The sequence below is a fragment of the Melospiza georgiana genome, chromosome 3 (genome assembly GCF_028018845.1).
Source record: "Melospiza georgiana isolate bMelGeo1 chromosome 3, bMelGeo1.pri, whole genome shotgun sequence".
Classification (NCBI taxonomy): Eukaryota; Metazoa; Chordata; class Aves; order Passeriformes; family Passerellidae; genus Melospiza; species Melospiza georgiana.
In genome coordinates this window covers 26,306,379-26,327,568 of record NC_080432.1, presented here as the reverse complement: position 1 = coordinate 26,327,568, position 21,190 = coordinate 26,306,379, and the positions used below count along the sequence as shown (strand labels likewise).

The following is a 21,190-nucleotide window of genomic DNA, read 5'->3' as shown; positions in this document are numbered from 1 at the left end:
AGGCGCTCCTGCCTCTGTGGAGCCTCTGGAGCATCACTTGTGAATAATGAGATCTTCCCTGAGCGCTTTCGCTGGGATGCTCGGGAGCATGCGCCCACATTTCCACTGCTGCAGCCTTCACCCCAAACAATGGCAACGTCTGTGCTCGCCAGCAGCTCTTCCACAGATTTGTTTTAGAACAGCTATTTCTAGACAGTCACCTAAAATTTAAAACACAAAAAAAAAAAAAAAAAAAAAAAAAGGAAAAGGAAAAAAGAAAAAATGGAAAATAAAGACCGTGTCTAAAGCATCACTTACCAAACAAAGACATTGCCTAGTCTCCAGGATTGTCGTCCCTGCTGTAATTGCTGAGCAGTAGCAGCTGTAGGTTGCTCATCCTGGCACTCCAGCTGGTTCACAGGCATCCGCGGGGAGGGGAGAGCCGCTCACCCACTGCCGGGATTGCCCAGCAAACTTCACACGGGCTGGGAAACCTGATAACATCTAGAGGTGCAGCATCTCTATTGCTGAGACACCAGGCAAGCCTTTGAAGTGAGACGGGCTGGAATTGAGGCAAATTCTTGGTTGTTCAGTCCCTTCCAGCTGGAAACTCACTACAGCTTGGTACTACCACATCTGAATCACCCTGTAAGACACACCTTTTACACCTTTCTCTTTTTTTTTTTTTTTAAATTAATTAGTATTGGCACTGCTGGGGTAGTTCCTAAGGAACTGATTACTTAGGCTCCAGGGAGATATAAAATTAACTATTCAGGCTGTGTAGCAGTTAGCTTAATTTTATGTATGATTCTAGCAGAGCAAAGGAGTAGTAGAGATGGAAATCTCAACCAATGCTAGTAAAGACTCAGCATTTCCATTTGCAGAAAGTTTTAAAACCAGATTTCACAACAAGCTGCAGAAAGCTGCTAAGTAAAGTGTAACTGTCTACACTACCAAAAAAGCAAGAAAACAAAGCCGTTGTTTATAAATGTTAGCTTCTTCTGTAGTTTTATCACATAACTTTTATATTAATTCCTAAATTTCCTGGCCCACCCACTAAAACATTTTTACTGCTGCTAATACCTCTACTACACAAGTAGTGAAATAATGACATGTTATGCTACTATTAAGGATTGATTCTACTGGTAGTGATTGAAGTGCCTTATCTTCTCAGGCATCAAATTGTTAAACAACAGAACTGGGAGATAGTCAGATTTAATTTCAGGAATAATCTTATCCAGCTCTCTAAACAGTAACAGCTGTTCTCAATGCATTTTAGAAGTACTACAAAACCAATATTTCGACAATTTGTATTTGTCAAATGCAAACATGTCAGCCTTGGGAATTAACAAAACAACACAAAAATAATCTGAAAATAAAAATCCATGGAAAACTAGCCCAGAAAAAGTGAAGAAGTTTAGAGTTACATTTTTCCACACTCACAAACAAAGCTCTGTGGTTTCCCTGCAGGAATTTGTTGAAACAAAACAATTTTATTAGAATATGTTTATTTAGAAAGATGTTTTTTGGGAGAACAATTGTAGCCAAAAAAAAGAGCTGACCACACTCAAATCAGCAATGGAAGTTCCCAGTGATTTTGATGCCAGAAGAATTTTATGCAGTGATTTTAGAAATAGCTTTATGTAGTTTGAGAGAACCTGGGATAGAATTAAGTTATCATAACTTGATAATGTGTGAAATTATGCTCAATCTCATGCCTTCTGCAGTAGTTACCTGCTTTTAAAAAAATCTCCAAAGTATCATAAAATCATGACAGCTTGTTTTCAACAGGTAAAAAATAAATACTTAATTACAAAAAGGTTTTCGCATAATAAGAGAAAATACTAATTTATTTACTAAAATTAGGTGTTCAAGTAAAAAAATAAATTTTGTTTAAATGCCTAAGAGAAAGAAAGTGTGATTGTTAGTAAAGTCTACAGTTTTATAGCACTCACTTGAATTAACCTGAATTTGCATTTCTTCAGACCCTTGATTAGTTTCTCTCAGAAAAACGCTATTTACCTCCTTTTTTTTTAGTAAAACAGCAGTGTGGCTGAAGTCTGTGTGGTTCACTGGGAGTTCACTGGGATATATTTGCAATTCCTGAAGCAAAAAAGTGATATTTTATCTTTAGAAAGAGTTACATTTTTTTTGAACTTATTGAATTTTTCAGAGATCAGCATGAAGAGTTCTGATTAAATGCTTGCTTCAGCGTTTTAAAGGCTTCTTGTGTCCCTGTTGCCTAAGGAGGTCGTACACGAGGATTGCTCTGTAAACATCAGATTGTACAGAATTGGCTCTGCACACCATGCCAGGCACACAAAGAGGAAGTCAAATGGCTTATCTCTCACTTATCAACTAGTTTATTTTTCACGCCCAAAAAAGGCTGCTACAAGAGCAGCTGCTACTTTGTAAATAATTTAATGGCTGCTGTTAAGTAGACCTGTCAATTTTGCAAACAATATTAAAAGGAGATTTACGTTTTACCGCAGATTTGCACGTTTTGAAATGCGTTTTTATCCCTGGAAGTCCAGTGCAGGATCCTGGAGAATGGAAACAGCTTCTGATTTGCAGACACAGATTTAAAAGAGAATAGATATGTTTAAATAATGACAGATGTGTGGGCAGGCAAGGCGTGATATCTCATCACCTGCATGCATTACCCAGAGAGCATCTTGCTCATTAAAGCATAGGAGAACTTTCAGTGGACTTGTAAAGAAAGATATTTGGCTCTTTCAGACAGGTGTGGGATGTAGCAATAGCAATTACCACTTAATTTTGGAAATGTAGAATATGCATTGGGTCATTGTATGTTTGGGTATATACAATGCTATCCCAATATTGATCACGACAAATAGGATTTTTTTAAAGATTTTAGCACGAAAGTTTCATATTCTTGCATCTGGTAAATTACTTTCATGTTGAAACCACAACATTAGCACAGTACCAACGTTCAAATTTTTGAAATTCAAATTCAGATTGAAATCCCCAGATCGTAACATGTTTAGCAAATAGCAGTTTAGAATTTAAACAGCAAGAGTTTATTGTGCCAGAAGGCAAAGGAATATCTCGGATTGCCTGAATACAAAATCTTAGGTGAAACTTATGATCTCTCCAATGTTAGCACAAAGTCAAGTCTCTATCAAGCACCAAATCCTAGCCAGAGCCCTCATCTCTGTGGCATTGTTGCCAAAATCCTTCCCTTTCTAATTCAAAGTGGGATATGTTGCCTCTAGTTTGGGAAGGGCTGTGTTGTTTAAACAGTGTTCCTTGTGCATTTGTTTTTCCTGCTTTAGCACTTCTCACAGGTAGCAGAGTCCATGTCCCACAACAAAAATATTTATTTCTTTACTCTATAGCTCATATCTGGTTTTGTGGTTTTGAACCACTCCTGACATCCACACTGCAGCTGTATCCCCAGACCACAAAAGGTTCAATGCTCATAACTATTTTAACATATCAGATATTTATTTTAGATATGAAAGTGCAGAGAAATCTATTTGCACTCCTGTGGGTAAGAACCCTGTTCTTCCCCTGGTTTTGTGCTTGCAGATGACAGACTGCTCTGTTTTCCATGAGGTTTCCATGAATCCAGTAGCATTATTTAACAAGGTGTAGCTGGGCTACACCCACAGCACAAAATATCAGTCACTGGCCATGCTGTAATTAACTGCTCATAGCATTCATATATTAGAAATAAGGCACCCAAGGACTCTATAATTCCAAATTGTAGCCCACTCCACATTCAAAAGCTGCTGGGTACCACCTGGAGCACATGCATGAGTTACACTGAAGTGGTTGGTGTGAGGACTGGGATTTACTCAGCAATGGTTCTCAGCAGAGACAAGAAAATACAGACTAGCAGTGTGATGGAAAGAGATCAAGAAAAAGCTGACCCAGTTCTGATATGTTTCCTTTCTCAATACACACTCCTCTTTCAGCATCTCTCAGGGTTTTATGCTCTGGTGTGTCCCCACCCCCAGGAGCAGTGGCTCCAGAAGTCATGGACATCATATATTGGTGAAAGTTGGTAGCTTTAAGGGGGTAAATTATGTAGGTCTCAGTTGTTACTAAGTGGAAAAATAAAAAAGGAGAAAAGAAAAATTAATTACAGATGCTGTAATGTACAGACTGTACATCTGAGCTTTGACATTTTGCAAATTCAAAGGTTTAACAGTCTGTTTCTTAACCAACTCTGGCCAAGTGAAGAGGGAGGCTCCTCAGGACCAAAGACTATTCCAGGTGGGAACACTGCAGTGGGACTTGTGGTCCAGACCAGAGGCTGTCAAAGTTTGTGCCACAAGACCTGTAGTGGATTTTGTCTAATTATGTTTTTTCCCCCATCAACAGGAATTCTGTTTAATCACTTTCCCAGAGCTCTTCATGTATATGAAAAGCAGCTTCTCACAAACATTTATAAGTTCTCAATACTGTACCTCTCATTTTTTTGGCTTCTCATTCTGCAAGGCTCCAAGAAGACAGCTCCAGAGAAACCTCCCTTACTAGCCCTGGATTTGAGTTTCTGGGAGTTAAGCATTGCCCATACACTTGTTTTCTCCTCTGCTTTTATTTCTCTTTGGATTCCCTTTTTCAAGATGGAGGAGAAATTGCACCAGTGCTGGTTTTGCACCTTTATTTATTGTAGTGTGGTGTGCATGCTTGAGGTGTGCTGCCTTCAACCGAGTTGGCCATATTCAACCATTCTCCACATTGGGGAATGGTTGAAAATGTGGGAACCAGCAGCACAGACAGACATGAGCTACCTGGGAAAGCCAAACCTTGCCACACTTCACCCTCCCTCCCACCACAGATGCCAGTGGTATTTAGGTGGCATGAAGAGTAGAAATAGTCCACAGCACTCCCACGGCATTGGATTTTTAAGACTCAGAGGTTCAGAAAGGCTTACCAGCAGATTTGCCCTCCTAAGCCAGCGAGCGTTCTGAGTCTCCAGACGAAATGTAAACCCAACAGCGTGGCAACCCTCGCCAGGCTGTTACATCCTCCCATTGCCCACGGTGCCACCACGGGTATCCTGCAGATCAGCTTACACAGGATCCAAGAAGGCAGAGAACAAGGGGAGAAGAACAGGATTAGAGGAGGAAAAAATGCAAAAGGGTCTTATGATTTTGAGAAAAATCTTTTAAAGTCTTTATCTGTAACAGGATTTTTTTCCTTAATCCCAACTCTGCTAGCCTGCGGTTTGATTAAATTTTTTATTTATTTATTTTATGTCTCACACCTAGAATATGCAATTCCTTCTTTATATTTTTAAGTGGTTCAGATATTTTTAAAGAATTTCTATTACCACAGGGCTCAGACTGGAACTTGTGAATTGGATGCTCATGCTTCACCTACTGAAGACTTCAGGCCTTAATTGTGAATGAAAATATTTTAAAACAAAGCTAAGGGAAGTCTTTATTTTTAAAGGAAGGAGTTACACATACTCCTCTGGGGAGCTAGTCCAGTTGATAAGACTTTGATCCCTATGGCTCATGCAGCAGCCTTTGGCAGCCAGCTGGACCTTCTGTAGTTGACAATGTAGAGAATGCATTTCCTCCTTGCTATCTACAGCCAATACACACTCTGTCTGTGTGTTTCAAAACCTCTTGGCTCTGTTTCTTGGTGCTGGTCATTGGCTACTTGGCCTCCTTTTCAAGGGAAAAGCCGAGGGTGAAAGCTGTGGAAGCATGTGGGTTTCCATTCAGTTTGTTCCCCTGCAAGAGAGGACACTCCTGTCCGTATGGGCATCAAAGGCAAACAGCTGGCAGCTTGATTAGAACTTTCAGATGAAGTAAGTGTGATATCATATCTTCATCCATCTTAACAGAACTTCTGGGGCAGTCAGATGAAGAAGACCTATCTTGTGAAGCTTTCCCTGACCAATCTCCAGAGCAGGGAGGAGGGTGCAACCCGCCTGTTCCCGGCCCTGCTGACAGACCACCAACGCAGAGCTGCTCCCACAGGTGAGCTGTGAATGGTTTCAAAATGTGTGTTTGGTATTCTGAACCTTTCTGACAACTGCAGTTGTTGTCTGCATCATGACTGTAAACACAATAAAACATTAACACACTAAAAACTAAGAAAAACCTGGAAGCTCAGAGGACACGGCATAGACACAATGAAATCTCCAGAAACACAGACAGTTTGCAAGCTTTCAACCCACACTAGCACAACCATTTTCAAATTAAATCATCTGTGCAAAGGCAGCCTTGCTTGCTGAATGGGGAGAAAAGAGAAATACAGCAACGAAAACACAGCAAATTAACAGTTGCAGGTAGTTAACAGAACTTTTAAAAAACTGACATGATCTTTACAGATTTCTGTAAGCAAATCACTAGCCTGTAATCAAAAACCCTGGGAAGATCTTTTGAGAGTGCCCTTCTTCTGAAGCTGATTAAAACCTTGAACTTCACTATGACAGAAACAATAGTTCTGATAATTGGGATTTTTTTTCCAGCACTTCCCTTGCTGGTGAACCTGCACACTGCCTTGCAAGGGATATGAAATTAAAAAGAAACAGCTCTTCTGCAAAGATTCAAAAAGCATTTGTTTCTGATATTTTTCTTTGTGCATTCTTGATAGAAAAGAAAAAAAAACCAGTTATTTGTTCCCAGTGAGTATATAAATGCGTATTATATAGATTTCTTTTTATTTTCTATGCCTACTGTCTGTAGGAATGTTTTTAGTAAATCTGGTGTGAGTTTGACATTGAAGTTCCACATTACATTCATCCCAGACATTTGTATATAACTGGGCTGACATGGTTTGTTTTCTTCTTTCTTAATTTTCTTCTTTCCTTCTCTTTCTGGAAATCTGTATGTTAACTAGTTTTCTGTCTCCCCTTACATGGGGGCATTGAGTTTTTTCAGTATGCAGTGTTATATTCATTTTACCAGCTACACACCATGAGTGAAGTATTTATTTTATACATTGCCTACAACTTTCAGGATATGGACACGCTCTAAAGCTTTCAGAGCTATCTAATGGGTTTGGAGGTGGGCCTGGCTTTAAAAATACAGTGCACAGTTATTCCTTCTTAACTTTTGGGAAAAAGATACCACTGTACTGATATGGGCAAATTCTAAAGACAGTCTCCATGCTGGAGGCTGCGTTGTCTCCAGAGGGCTCCAAGTGCTCCAATAAAAGGAGCTCCTTTAGCAGCACACCAGAGCCGAGACTACTCCCAACACGCCTGTGATCCCAAGGTATAAACACGCTGTCCTCCCTCCCTTTTGCTCACCCTTTTCCTTCTGGAGGTTGCTATGACTCACCCAGCTCTGGCAGTCCCACGTCTGCCTTCGTCAGGCATCTGGGGAGAGGCTGAGAGCTCAACTTTGCCCCGACTCCTTGGGCTCCCCACCTGACCTGCACCTACCCAGGTGGGTCACCATGAGTTGCTGAGCCTCAGGAGTGGCTCCTTGCAGTCACCAGAGCTGCATAAATGGCTGGGATTTCCCAAGGCTTTTGGTTGGAGAGCATAAAGTGAGCTCCCACCCGTGCACCAGCTCCTCCACCTGCGGACGCCTGGAGATGCCGCTGACCTCTGACAGCAGAGGCTGGAGATTTTGGTGGCCACTTACAAAGCCATGGAAGAAAACTTCTCACGGCTCTCCTGGCTGGCCACAGCTGCTCCAAGCCTGCCAACGAGAATTTAGGTTTCAAAGGCACTCCCTGTGACAACATCAGCCAGGTAGGAAGGTCACCTGCTGAGGCACAGGTGACTCCAACAACTTCTTCCCTGTGCCTGAAAAAAGCCACGGGTGGCTACAAGCACCCAGCTGTGGCTTGGTTTGCCTCCAGTTTCTCACAGTTGCTCTTCTACAATGCATCTGCTGCCAAGTCTGCATCAGACTTCTTCATGTGAAAAAATCTCTATAAAGAAAGGAAGTTCTAGTGCTGGGACCCTGCACAAATAGGGCTGTTCTCTGTTCTGCGATCATTGCAGTGTTTCATCTCTCTGTCCCAGATACTCCAGCATTACCAGAGACTTCTGGGTTTGTGTTTGGCTTCTTCTGGGTAGCAGTGGTTCTTTAAGTTCCTGTAAGAGACTACACCAGGACTTTGCAGCTCTTCAGCAAGAGTACCCGATGGCTGTTCTTTCAGAGTCTCTTGTTATCTGCCTTGGCTTTACATCTTTGTACCGGCTAGTCACACCAATTACACATTACTGCATTTCTAACACATCTACCCCTATCAGTCCCAGATGCTGTCCTAAATCTGCATTTCACTCAATTTTGAAAGCTCATCTCCAGCACGTATTTCTTTCTTCCTTGTATTTCAGCTCTTGGGACAGCTGGGGCATATCTCATGAGTTACATCTAGGTAGAAGTCATGAGCAAGAGCCCTGTGAAGACTAACAGAAGACACTTATGTTTCACTTGCCTAACACACCTTGTTTCTGATGCCCTTCAGGGAGTTTGACATCTGCATATGTGTAACTGGAGCCCAGTTTTCAGGCTGCGTGATTAAAAAATCACTTCAACTAACTCTTCACATCATCATCTCCTTTGCTTAACCAGGAAAGCCATAATCTGGGATGAAGACAGGGACAGAAAATGGACAGAAGAGGCTGGAAGCAAAATAGTAATTCATAAAACAATCTCAAGGGTTTATTTCTTTAAAACTTATTCTTGATTTATCTCCATGATTTATGGAAGCAGCAGTGGTGTTGCTGCCAGTGGAGAGCTGTAGTCAGCTTCCTGAGCCATACACACACAAAAAGTTATGGGCAGTAAAGATTTCAGGACAACATTACAGAAAGCAGCAATTCATTTGCTCCCTGATTTCTTTCACTCTAACATAAAACGGACAGTTAAACACCACCAACAATGCACAGTCCAGTGAATAATTTTATAAGATAAAGATCTCACCTCTGGCTTACATTTGGCATTGACCGTTGCCTTCTCTCCTTCCAAGTGTCAGCTATGTTTTAGCCTGGAAGTTCCTGTCCTCCCTTTACTTTTGTTATCTCTTTATGAAAACGTTTTGATCAGCACAACCCTGCAGCAGAAGCTGGAACTTGAGGAGGATATTCTGAATTCTGCTGTTCAGAGGACTGAGGTAGCATGCTGATCCTCTCAGCCACACAAAGGAGCTGATCAGGGGCCTGTGAGACAGCTCGTTTCTGATGGGTCAACCAGAGAGTGCCTGGGACCATGTCAGAGTCTGGCACCAGAGCCCCACAGAGCTGTGACTGCACTCACTCCTCTGCCTCTGGCCCTGGAAGCTGCAGTGTGGGTTTCCTCCCCATCAGTGTCTCATTCTCTTTCCTTACCATAATGTGTTGTGGGCTTAAGTATCTTCCATTTGTTGGCAGTGTGTGAAGCTAGGTTGGAGGGGTTTTTAGCTCATTATCCATCTACCTAGTCCCCATTTCTTAAACCAGAACTACTCCCATTTTAATTAGGCTCTCTATTATTTTAATACAAGTGATTAGGATAGGAGGAAAAAGTGTTTATCATCACAGTGATTTTTACCATAAAACTTTCTTGTTGGTTATGTCCTTAAAAATACACACATTCCTACTTCTCTACAAAGTTTTTATTTAATCTCATGAGCATGTCTGTATATTTTGAATCTGTAGCATCACTGACCAAACCTTAGGAAGTTCTAACAGCACCTTTCATTTCTTTATGTTGGTTATTAAATCAGCATAGAGGGAGGGAATTAGAGTTATCCCACGGCATCCCTTTTGTATGTCACATTAAAAAAAACCCATTAAATGGATTTCTTACTCCTACCTGACTGTTCTGTGCAAATAAAGTAAGCATTCATCACTGTTATGGCTTCTACCTGTTTCAAAAGTCCTCTCTAACCAGGAAGCAAACCCAGTCATAAAATAGCAGGAATATAGGTTGAGGGATAGCATCTGCCAGGTTCAGGTGTAATCCTACCAGCTGCTCTATCTGCCTGAGCAGTTTTCAGTTCCAAATCAACTGTTAATGGGTGTGATGCAGGGATGTGGTGATGTGGTGGAGGAAATTCATGTCAGAAGTGGGATCCAGCAGCTCAGCTGGATCCAGTGCTCTTCCTGCCTGGCTGCTGCAGCCTTCCCTCTCTTTCCTTCTCTTTCTTCTCTTCCTTCTCATTCTTTGCCACTGCTCAGCCCAGGAGCTTCATGTGCCTCAAGAATGCAACAGCAGGCAGATATAAATGGCTTTGTGCAAAGTTGCACTCTCAATTTCTACATCTGTAAAACTGAGATAGTGCATTACCGAATTCAGAGGGGCAAATTAATCAGTCAGTGTGCACACTGCACCTTGAAAATACAAAATTAACTCTTCTTAGCCCATAAGTGCTCAAGATGCATCAAGGCGTGTTCCATGGCCTCTTGATTCCACACAAAGGTCCTCTTGATTAAATTAGATTGCTAATGTATTAACGCATTAGCACACTTGAAGAAAGAAAAGTTTGAAAAAGCAATTTGGCTTCATCACATGAATGGCATGTATACTTAATGGAAATTTTTCCAGCATTCACAAAACAAAGAAAAATCAATAAAATGTCTGCCAACTGTTCCACTGAAAACATTTTATAATCTATAGCACTGAGAATCCTGAGCCAAGATAAACCAGCCTTGCTGACAGAAAATACTGACAATTATTTTACATTGATTCAACTTGGCCCAGCCCAGACTGACCTTGTTTATTCATCTCAGTCTCTTAATTCATATTAACTTGGCATCAAAATGGGACATGTGGCATGTGGGCTGAAGACCCATTTCTGTATCTTAGACTCAGATAAATGTAGTGCATTGAGTACTTCCAGTGCCTTGAGCTCTTAGGTAGATTTATATGCATTAGACTGAACTGGTTAAGTTCCTTTTATCCCTGCTGGGCTTTTCATGTCTGTTGACTGTAAAACTAGAAGCTCAGTAGAGGTAACATCTTCTTCTAAGCCTTTGGATATACATGAAATCCTCCCAGTACTGGTCAATTTTAAAGACACATCCAAAGAGGATGGAGGGTTTTAAGCTCTTTTAAAATATAAAAATAGAAGGGTTATGGCAATTTGGCAGCCAAAAAAGCAATTTGCGGGTCTCGGCAGAATCCAAGGCTGTGTGTAAGAAAGCTGATCAAGACACTACAGAGGAGATAATGGGGTCGAAGAGCAGAAGAATCCCCCCGCTTTTGCAACCAGCATAATCTGGTCTCCAATGAAGTTTCTTAGTTTCTTATACTGAACCAATAAAGCTTAGTGTGATGGGAGAGTTGCATTACTGCAGCTTAAAAATGTCTCTAGAAAGCTGATGAAGAGAGGTGCTTTTAGTTGCTTTACATGTGCCCAGCTGCTTGCATAGCTGTCTTCTGGCTGGTAGTGGGAAGACAAAAGCATGAGGAAAATCTCAGCTTTTTCTTTAATTATTTATGTTCTCACCAGTAATAAAGGGCTTTTTATGTCTGGAATGTATGATTTGTATTATCAAAGCTAAATGAGATTTTGCACTGTGGTAGTGAAGAAATTGGTTGCTGCACAAAAGCGTTCACATTTTTATTCTCACAGCTACACTGCTGTTGTAGCTGAAAGTCACCCTTGAGTAAAACACTACTTGAGTCAAACATGACTACATCCACTAAGGAGGAAAAGCTACCCAGATGATGAGAATCCTCCCAAAAGGGTTCCCAGTTGGCCTGGCATTGGATGTTTAGTTTATTTTCTCTACTTGACTCGTTCTTGATGAAAGCAATGCTCCCTTGGACTTCACCAGTGCCTGGCAGGTTGTGGATGGCAGGACAAGCAGCAAGTCAGCAAGCCAAGGTGGCACAATGTGGCCTCCAGGTTTCCATTTCCACTGCACTGGGAATGGATTGCCTTTCCACATGGCTGTGTAAGCAGACATTGATGATGGCTGAAGAAACCAAGACTAGCAAAACAAAAAAATCCCCAAAAAACTAAAACAAAATAATAAAACCCCAACAATTTAGTCTGCATCTTCCATAACAAATAGTTGATGCCTTCCTCCCTGCACCTCCTTCACAACTTGGATTTCAGTGATGAAAGTGGTGTAGAGACAAAAATTTCAGAAAATCAGTGCTGTATTTTGAGTCTGATATCTTCCTCTCCTGGCATCTGCCCAACTTCCTCTGTGCAGGGCTGCCAGCAGTGCCTGGTGCCTGCTATGTGTGTTACATGTCCCCAGCCTGTCCTGCTTAACAAAACTGTAATTACTCAAAACACCACCAGCTTTATACCTCGTCTTTGAATGACAGGACAGTGCTGGAGCGACTGCATGGCCAAATGAGCGATGCTAGTGACGCTCAGTCAACAAACCTACTGGCATCTGATGGAAAAGAGCTGCAGTTTGTAGCCAGGAAATTACACAAGCTGCTGTATACTTGAAAAGATAGAAAACAAACAGAACAGCTTTACTCTGCTCTACAGTGTCTCCCCAGCTCTGCAGGCATTGCTCCCTCTCCTTCTATCACTTCTGTTTTGTTTTCCAAGACCCACCAGCTGCAGACAAGCAGAAGAGGCTGAGCCTGGAGCGGATGGCCACACCACCTCCCTGATCAAGAAAACATTTTCCAGCAGCCAGGAAGGTAAGTGAACAAGTCTTTTTCAAATATGCACAGAAGCTAGAAATATTGGTAATTCATATATTGAACATTCATTTGGGTCCAGGAGAAAAAACAAGGCATTGCAGCATGAGCTCGGTTTGTGTATTCCTAGCAGGGAGGACTCAGCTACTGGCTCATGGAAAGTAGAATAAGTCAACCAATCACCTGAATCTCCTTATCTTGCAGCAGTATCCTTGATTTAACACAGACAGGCAGGCTTTGTTACTCCCAGCTGTTGTGGCTCTGTTACTGTGTGCAGCAGCCAGCAGCAGCAGCAGAGCCTGCCCGCTTCCATGGCTGGGGCAGCAGCAGCAGCGCCCGCGGTTCCTGCGGCACTGGGAGAAGCGAGGGCGGCTGCCTTGCTTTGGCAGCACTTGGCATTCCCATCACAGCAGAGCCCAGGGAGTGCAGCAGTCCAGCAGAGGAGCAGGCCAGCACGAGAAGGTCGTGGTTAAAGAGCTGTCCCATGAAGGAAGTCAGGCAGGGATAGGTCAGAGTGTTTGCACAAGGGGTGAGACGAGGGTTTTATCTCCTGCCCTCTCCGGGTGTCCCGTCGCTGTACAGACAGGGAGGTAGGAACAGAGCCAGTCTCCAGGCATGGGGAGGCCAGGTGGTTCCTACAGCCACTGCTGAAAGAGATTATTTCAAACAAGCCAGTTATGGATACGCTTCCAACTTGCAGTGAAGCTGAACTTGCCACTGCCACAACGGATCAGTCCTGCTGCCCCCTCACCACCTTCGTCTACTCACGTTCTTGGCACCATGCAGGGAGCTGACAGCACATTAACCCAACCCAAAAAAGCTGTTAGTTTTCTCTCCCGTGGGCTTATGTCCATCCCATGAACCAACCTGCCCTGTGTGGGGATTAGAAGACACCACAGACAGCACCAAGCAAGGGGCAGAAGGACACTGCCTGCAGCAGGACTTCTTTTTGATGTTGGCAGCTGTTAATTCAGCTCAAGCTGTAACATGAAGCCTCATCCTGAAGCAGCTCCTGCAGCAAGCTGGCAGCACACAGCCCTCCCAAGACAGAGGTGAGCACTCAGGCAGGCAGCCCCACCACCCCAGGGCTCCCCCACTGCAGGGAGAGCAGCGTGCTGCAGCCACGACTGTCCCAGCCTGCCCATCCCAGTCCTGAAACAGCTCAGGACTACCTGGGATCCCTGATCTGCTGCTGGCCTTGCATCTCCACACTGCCACAAAAATCATGGTTGCTTTAACTTGTGGTGTTTGAGGGAATATACATATCCTACGTGTATAGACTTGTATATGCAATATATTAAGTATTTTAATTCATCCATTGAATAACATGATATAAAATAGCTTTCTTTATCAAAAAAGTGAAAGTAATACCTCTGTTTGTTTGGGTTTCTCAGTGAGTTAAATGGAATGTAAATAACATGGTGGGTGTTTTTATTTTTTTTTCCTTGAAGGAAATATGAAAGCCGTTCCTTCAGAGCAGGTAACGCATTTCTGATTTATTATTTTATTTCTGCTTATTATTATTTACTCTATTTTGAAGCTTCCTGAAACTCCCCAAGCCTGTCCATGCAAGCTGTCTGCCTGCAGGGCTTTTGCTGGAATTGGTAGAAATCCTCCTCTATGGTTCTGCTAGAGTAGGGCTTCACCTGCTGCTTTGTGTTGAGCACAGCACATGAAGCTCTCATCCTCCAGCCACATTTATCTTACACGAGCTAACCAGCACTTGGCTTGGCACTTCCAAGAGGAAAATTGCAGGGAAAAGGGGTGAGATGCTTCCCTATGGTTTCATTATATCTCTGAACTGATTTAACTGTGAGGTGCTGCCAGTGGAGGTGGTCCATCCCTTCCCACACGGCCAGCCTCCAGGCCTTGTCCCTCTACCAGCTCAGGCTTCCAGCCTGCAGGAAACTCATTGTGGGGGGAGAGGAGGAGAAGGGAAACCTGCCCTGGCCCCATGTCCTTCATCTGCCATGGGGACATTCCCTCCTGGCCTGGTTTGGGATCCCAGGTGTTGGGAGTCAGTGGGGGTGCACAGAGAGCACAGATAGAGGGTGAGCCTCTCTGCAGAGCTGGTGAGTCAGCAGCATGCAGCACAAACACGCTGCCTCAGTTCTACACTACAGGAAAAACTACAATAAAATAAAACAAATGATAAAATAACTCGTGGCAGCACCAATGAGGGCACAAGAGTGCCTGTGTTTTAGCCTTCTCCCAATTACAATTCCTGTTTAAACTTTTATTTTTGAGGCCAAAGTATTCAGTGTTTGGCCTCAGTGCAAACAGATCATAAAAAAAAAACTTGAAAGAAACACTTCAACCTTCCAGCAGAGCAGGATGGCACTTATTTATTTCTTTCATTACAAAACCAGCCTGTGCCAAGTAAAATTGTGCTCTAAGAGCTGTTCTACCAGTCCTGAAGCACTGAGGAAGAACACACAGCTGCCCCACCTCTGCAGCTTCCTGCAGGCCCCTGTGCCTTTGCACTGGGTGGAGGATGGGCACAGGCTGGGGACCAGGGGCCAGAGTTCACCACGTCAGGGTCGCACCAGAGGGAAATCCTCATCTCACAGGACCTCTCTGTTTGCCTTTGGATGCTCTTGGTGGCCTCAGGACACAGAGTGAAGTAAAGCACAGCAGCAAGGATGGTCTGGAGACATTGGGGGGATTCCTGGCTTTGCAGCTGGGTCAGCCAGCTGTTCCTTCCCCAAGCTCTGGGGAAGATGTCCTTGCATTCACATAAGCAGTTTAATTAATAAACTGAGAAGTTCATTTGAAATCTCTGGGCTATAACAGTGAAATCCACAAGCCCAGACATTCAGGCTGTATAAGGAGAATGATGCACAGAAGAAAGCTGTGCCGTCATATCATTAAGGACCTACCCAAGGGAGTGGTTAAAGCATTCTTCGGTTCCAGAAAGTCACTGCGACTGAGTGGTCACTGTTGCTAAAAGCTGGTGGGTCAGAGTGTGACCTCTGTGACCTGGGAGTAGTGTTTTGATTTCAGCACACATCACAGAGCTGCTTGTGCACAGGAAAATGGGGCACGTCCATCTGAGCTGCTCTGGACCCAGGGAAGGGAAGCAGCAGCTTTGGGCTGCAGAAGAACCTGGCTGGCAGGGTAAGGGGAGCCTCTAGTGCACACCAAGGTTTTTGGAGAAGGACAGCCACCCATGTAACACTAACTATATGCTTCCATAAAGTTACATTTCCATAAAGAAAACATTTCCATCAACATTTTGTCTTGACTTTTAATGGCATGTGGAAATTCAGAATTCTTGCAGCAGCTGGGTACCAGCACGGGAACCAGCACCCAGCAAATCAGACCAGACCCTTCTAGCTGGACCGACCTGTGGCTTTAGTCCAACACATCCCAAATCCATCCCAAACCCACCATCAGCAGCTCTTCCCTGGACACCACCAGCAGCCTGCTGCATGCTGCTGCATTCCTGAGGTCCATTCCTGAGGTCCCCCTTTCACCCCGCTGCCTCCCGGGCTGGCGTCCCCCTGACTCCACTTCCCGCATTGCTTCAGCCGGAGCTCGCACAATACTGGGCTTGGTGCCACCCAGGGGAGCACACCCAAAACCCGGCCCTTCTTGCACAGGCAATTCTGCAGGAAGATCCCTGCAGCTGGGAGCCAGAGGATTTGCTTTGCCCTCCTTTGCCAGTTTGCTGGGGAAAGGCTGGAGCCAGGGGTGACCTGTTCCCAGCATAAAGGGCCACTGAGGCCTCTGCAGGGATGGACCTGACACGGGCCTGCCTTCTGTAGGTGCATCACAGCACATGAGCTCCTCACTTGCTGCTGCTCTCAGCTATGAGGAAGCTTCTCCTCCCTGAAACTGTGGAGATCGTGCAACAAACTGTTCCCAGTGACCTGCCAGAGCAGCTGGCTGTCACTCAGCCAAGCAGTGCTCAAGCTGTTGAACAAGATTTGTTTTCTGGAGGAGAGCGTTAGTAGTAGCTCAGAGACGAGACTGTGCTCCCATGGGGGTCCTTTGTGTCCCCCCAGCACCAGCACAGGTCACCTGTGTCCTGCCTGCAGCCCAGTGGTGGGAGGGTGATCGTGGGCAAGGGCTGCTGAGGTTTCTCAGCTGGCGATAGGACAATGCTGTCTTAGGTGGCTTTGCCAGACAGGTTTTAGGCTGGCCAGAGGATCCACCACTGATCACAAAGGTGGGGATTGAGGACAGATGGTGGAGGAATGAGGATAACCTGCAGCTTTCCTTGTCGTGTGCATGGCTTGTGTGGGTATGGCTCCTCAGGCAGCAGGGCTGAAGCAGGTGAGAAGTGAGCATCCCATGCTCAATATTGGAGTGGCCAGGATTTGGTGTTCATGTTCCATCCTGGAGGTGAGATTAGGGTGGCCTGGAGGACTGTGCTGCTTGAGAGTCAGCCCAGCCTTGTTGCTCTGAGCAGGGTGGTCCCAGAGGCCCCTCCTGCTCTGCGTTATTCTGGGATTTGATAATCTTGAGCAGCTGTGTAGGTTGGTTGAGAGCTTCCATGTAGCAGGTCCCAGAGATGGATCAGTGAAACCAAGGCTCCAAACACCTTGGTCACCTACCTTGGTACAAACAAGACCCTTTGGAAAATGTTAATCTCAACTGCTCTCTTGATCCTGGACCAGAGACTGATCCAGACAATTTAAGATGCTGAAGCCAATGGCTCCTTATAACTACCAGGTGATAATCTATTATCACTCAGTGGATTGTCTATCACCCAGAATGGTTTTGTGTTGTGCTGTTCAAGGGGAACAAGGCATTCCCAGTGAAAAGCAGTGGTACCCATGGATCCTAGCAACAGGCATGTCCTTCCTCCTAGTCATTCCTGCAGGTACCAGGCAGTCTTCATCTGAATAAAACAGGTGTTTAAAATAATTTCCTGGGGCTTCTTCATTTATTCTCCTCTCTTGTGAAAAGTGTTTCTTTTCTTCCCTCTTGTCCTTTCCCACCTTCATCATGCCCTTGGGAATAATCCCAGGAGGAAAAGCGTAGCCTCCTGGGAGCAGTACAGCAGCACAGGGAAGAGGTGTCTCTGTATTTCCCACTCCAGGAGAGCAGAAGGATCCTCTGCTCTGCCTCAGACCTGTGGAGACAGAGCAAACCACTGCCTCCATGCTGCCATCCCTGCAGGTCTGAGATGACTTAGTGGCTTTTCAATTACAGGGTGTGCCTTCCCATACCGCTCCTCCCTTCGCCTGCCGGAGCGGGACCACATCATTACCATGAAAACCCCACGATCTGAACTCTCCAGGGCACAAGTAGATGCTCTCCTGTCAGGATATTCATGTTTTCCTTCTCTGGAGGACCAGCAGCTCCTTACCATAGGGAGCAGCACTGCAGTGCTGGCTGCCCCTGTTCCTGGACAGCTCTCTGCCTGCACAATGAAAATCAGCTCTCATCAAATTATCACAGCACCTTTTATTGCTGGGGTGATCCAGCAGAAAGGTGCAAATATCAGAGGAGGATTCCAGTCATTATCACTCTTCAGCCTTTGGTTAACATTAAACACCTCTGCAAACTTCGTGCCACATCACAGGCTTCCCACGCGACACCGCCAGGTCTGCTTTAGTGTGACCAGAGAGGTTTGCAAATAGGATTTTTTTTAAAGTATTTTTTTAAAAAGCAAGTAGGTAGGTCTGCAGGGCTGGGTTCTTCTTCACATCTCCCCAGACAGAGGCACAAATCACAAACCCTGGTCAGATACCCACCTGATGCACTCTGGACCCTGCACCTTGAGTAACAGAGACCTACCCTAATAGCCTTGAACTCTTACATGGTCAAACGTGCTGTGGGATCTTTTTCCAGCCTGCATTCACCTGCCCCTCTTTGTCCCCAGAGCAGCCACCAGCAGAAACCCCTCTGCATAAGGCCCTGACACAGTTCTGGGGACAAAAGAGCCATCTCTTCCTTATCTTTAGCCACTGATGCTCCTCAGGGCTTTACTGAAAAGAAATCATGTTTTTTGAAGCCTCTAGCAGGTGTCATTCAGAGAGCCAGGAGAGCCCACAGAAAGCTTGAAGCCACCCAAAACCCAAGGCACATACACACAGCCCCACCATGAGGGCTGCTGCCAAGGAAAGGCACCTCATAACCTCTCTGAAGGGAGAGGTGCCTTGCTGAGCAGAAGTCCCAGTGGTGAAGCTGTGCTTCACATTTCCACACTGGAGTAACCTGATGGGGTCTGGGATGCAAGCACTGGTTCAGCTGGGACATCAGGGACACTTCCAAACCATCTTCAAATACTTCTGAGGGTTTTCAAGGGCTTGTATTTTATCAGGGCCACCTCTCACCATCTCCCTGCAAGGGAAGAGCCAAGCCGTGGGCTGGAAGCTCAGTGTCCATGCAGATCTTGTTTGGAGCCATTGCCCTTTTACTGCTCCCTCCACACTGACATAGGGAAGTCATGGAGGGAATGCTGTTTTGGAGGGAGATCTCTGTCTCTGTGCTGAAGTGCACATGCCATGAGATGGAGCTGCTGCTCTGGTAAAGGTTCCTTGTGAAACTTCAAGAGTTGGGAGATTTTTTTTTTATCTTCCCTGAAGTCAGGGAGCCAGGGAGTCACTCACATGAGTCCTGTGCACCCTCACCAGTGCTCCCACAGCCTGACACAGCCTGACACAGCCACCTCCAAGCCCAAGCCCAAGCCCACCCCCTCTTCCCACGCCAGCCAGCGTGTTGTGCCCTCTGAGACGGGACAAACACACGTTTCCCTTTGTTTCCAGCTCCACACCTAGTTTTTTTCTTTACATCATGAAGGGCTGGCTACTCATCTGTAATTCAAAAGAAAGCAATGACTCACTAGACTGCATCTCTTTCCAAGGCAAAGCATTTCATGCATTTCGCAGGCACGCTAGCCCTAGCCCGGGTTATGAAATAACCTCTGCTGGTGGCACACATTCTCCCCATCTCCATGTCCTTTGAACACCCAGAGGGCTCAGGCATCCACCCTGCACAGGCACAGAATGCAGAATGGGGATTTGTGCTTAAATCACTCATGTGCATTGTGTGAGGAATGCCAAATGCCATCCCCACTTTAAAACCTGGCTGGCCACATGTGGGCATTAACCCAGCTTAATTAAAAGGTAACAAAAACCTGAAGTTTCACTTTTGCCAATAGGTTTCCAAGCACCACGTGAGGGATCTCAAAGGCAGGTGGAGCCTCGGCTGCCAGCCCCTCACATCCCAGGGGACACCATGCACGGTCCCTGGAGCTGCAGCCCCTGGTTCTCCCAGGAACAGCAGGGTCAGAGGGGTGTGAAGGGGCTTAAAAACAGATGAGAAATGCCTTACCTTGAATGGTTTTGTGGCTACATCCTTCATCCCCAGGCCCCAGTGGGGCAGGGTCAACAATTGTCTCTTCTCCCTGGGTTGGGGTGGTGTTTTGATTCCTGTGTTTCCATCCCCCAGTGCCTCTCCCTGCAGCCTGCTTGATCCTGCCTGTCTTTCCCCCACAGGAGATTGGAGACAGTGGGTCTCTCCAAATTGTGCATTTTGGGCTAGTGTGACTGAGCTGCCAAAGCAGAGAAGAGGAAACCTCACCGAGGTGCTGAAGTTCACAGGAAGCCCTTCAGCAAACTTCCAGCCAGCCCTGGGTCTGACCACTGGCAGATGACAAAGAACTAGGTTTAGAAAATATCCTGTTCTTAGATCTCCAAATTATTTCTGAGTTCATATTGATATGTCCACACAGAAAGTGCCCTGTGTTTGCATGTGGAAGGGAACTTGGTGACATTTTCATCAAAGGTGTCAAAAAAGTGAGTAATTGGTGATCCCCATTTACTGGACAAACTCAGTGCTGAAAAATTTGGTGGGGTTTCTTGGATGAATCCATAAGCTTTTCAGGAGGAAGTCTGTAATTCTCTATGCATTATATGTTTTTACAATCTTCACTTGGAAGCAGATTTGAATTTCCACTTAAGGCTCTGAAAACCGTCCTATTGAGATACCAGCAGATAAGATCTTCACTCAGGATACCTCTGTGAAAGAGCAGCCTTTCACAGTCAGCCGCATTTTTCAAAGAATGCTCTCAATTTTCATATCTAGATATATCATCTTAGTTGAATAACCATTATTTTGCCTTGAAAAAAGACGCGGAGCCTCTTAAACATCATTCCATTGGAGTCCAGATTTTAATCTCCCTCCTCTAACCACAAAGAGAAAATGCACTGAGAAGGCGACCTGTGCCAGCCCTCTCTGTCTTTTTCTGGCAGTGAAGAGGGGCGAGCATCATCGTGGGTCCTTCCTCCCACCACCCGATGGAGTGCAGAGTGTACGGACGCGAATTTTTTGTGCTCTGTCACAGGCGCGTGTGTGGGTTAATCTTGAGCTTTCTGGGCAGTACTTTGGGTTGAAACCCAAAGCCAGCGAGCTTCTTGAAGTTGGTTTTTATGCAGTGAACAAATCTGTACAATGGACTGAAAATGAAGGCACAATGTAAAAAAATAAAAAACCGAAACCCACAAGCCATTAGAAGTATTTCATTAACAAAAATTCTCCTTTTGCCCAAATAAAATATTTGCGGTCCACTTTCCCCTATGAGTCAAAGTTGTGCTGCCTGATGGGTGATTTTGGTTGCACCCTTTTGGCACTTCATCCCAATCTACACCTTTGCATGCATGTATTTGAAAGAGACACTTTGGTTGGAGGTTTGAAGGGAGCCAAGGGCTTGCAGCCCA

At 45.0% G+C, this 21,190-nt stretch overlaps 1 protein-coding gene across 2 annotated transcripts in view; it reads left to right on the top strand.

The window, feature by feature from the left end:
• Window positions 1–20,977, top strand: part of WDPCP (WD repeat containing planar cell polarity effector) — a 148,246-nt gene extending 127,269 nt beyond the window's left edge. For both annotated transcript variants that reach the window (XM_058020472.1, XM_058020471.1), the window contains 4 exons: window positions 5,807–5,942; window positions 12,424–12,518; window positions 13,970–13,998; window positions 19,970–20,977. In XM_058020472.1, coding sequence (XP_057876455.1) covers window positions 5,807–5,942; window positions 12,424–12,518; window positions 13,970–13,998; window positions 19,970–20,020 — 311 coding nt within the window. In that variant the 3' untranslated portion in view covers window positions 20,021–20,977. The remainder of the gene's footprint in view (window positions 1–5,806; window positions 5,943–12,423; window positions 12,519–13,969; window positions 13,999–19,969) is intronic.
• The last annotated feature ends 213 nt before the right edge of the window (window positions 20,978–21,190 follow it).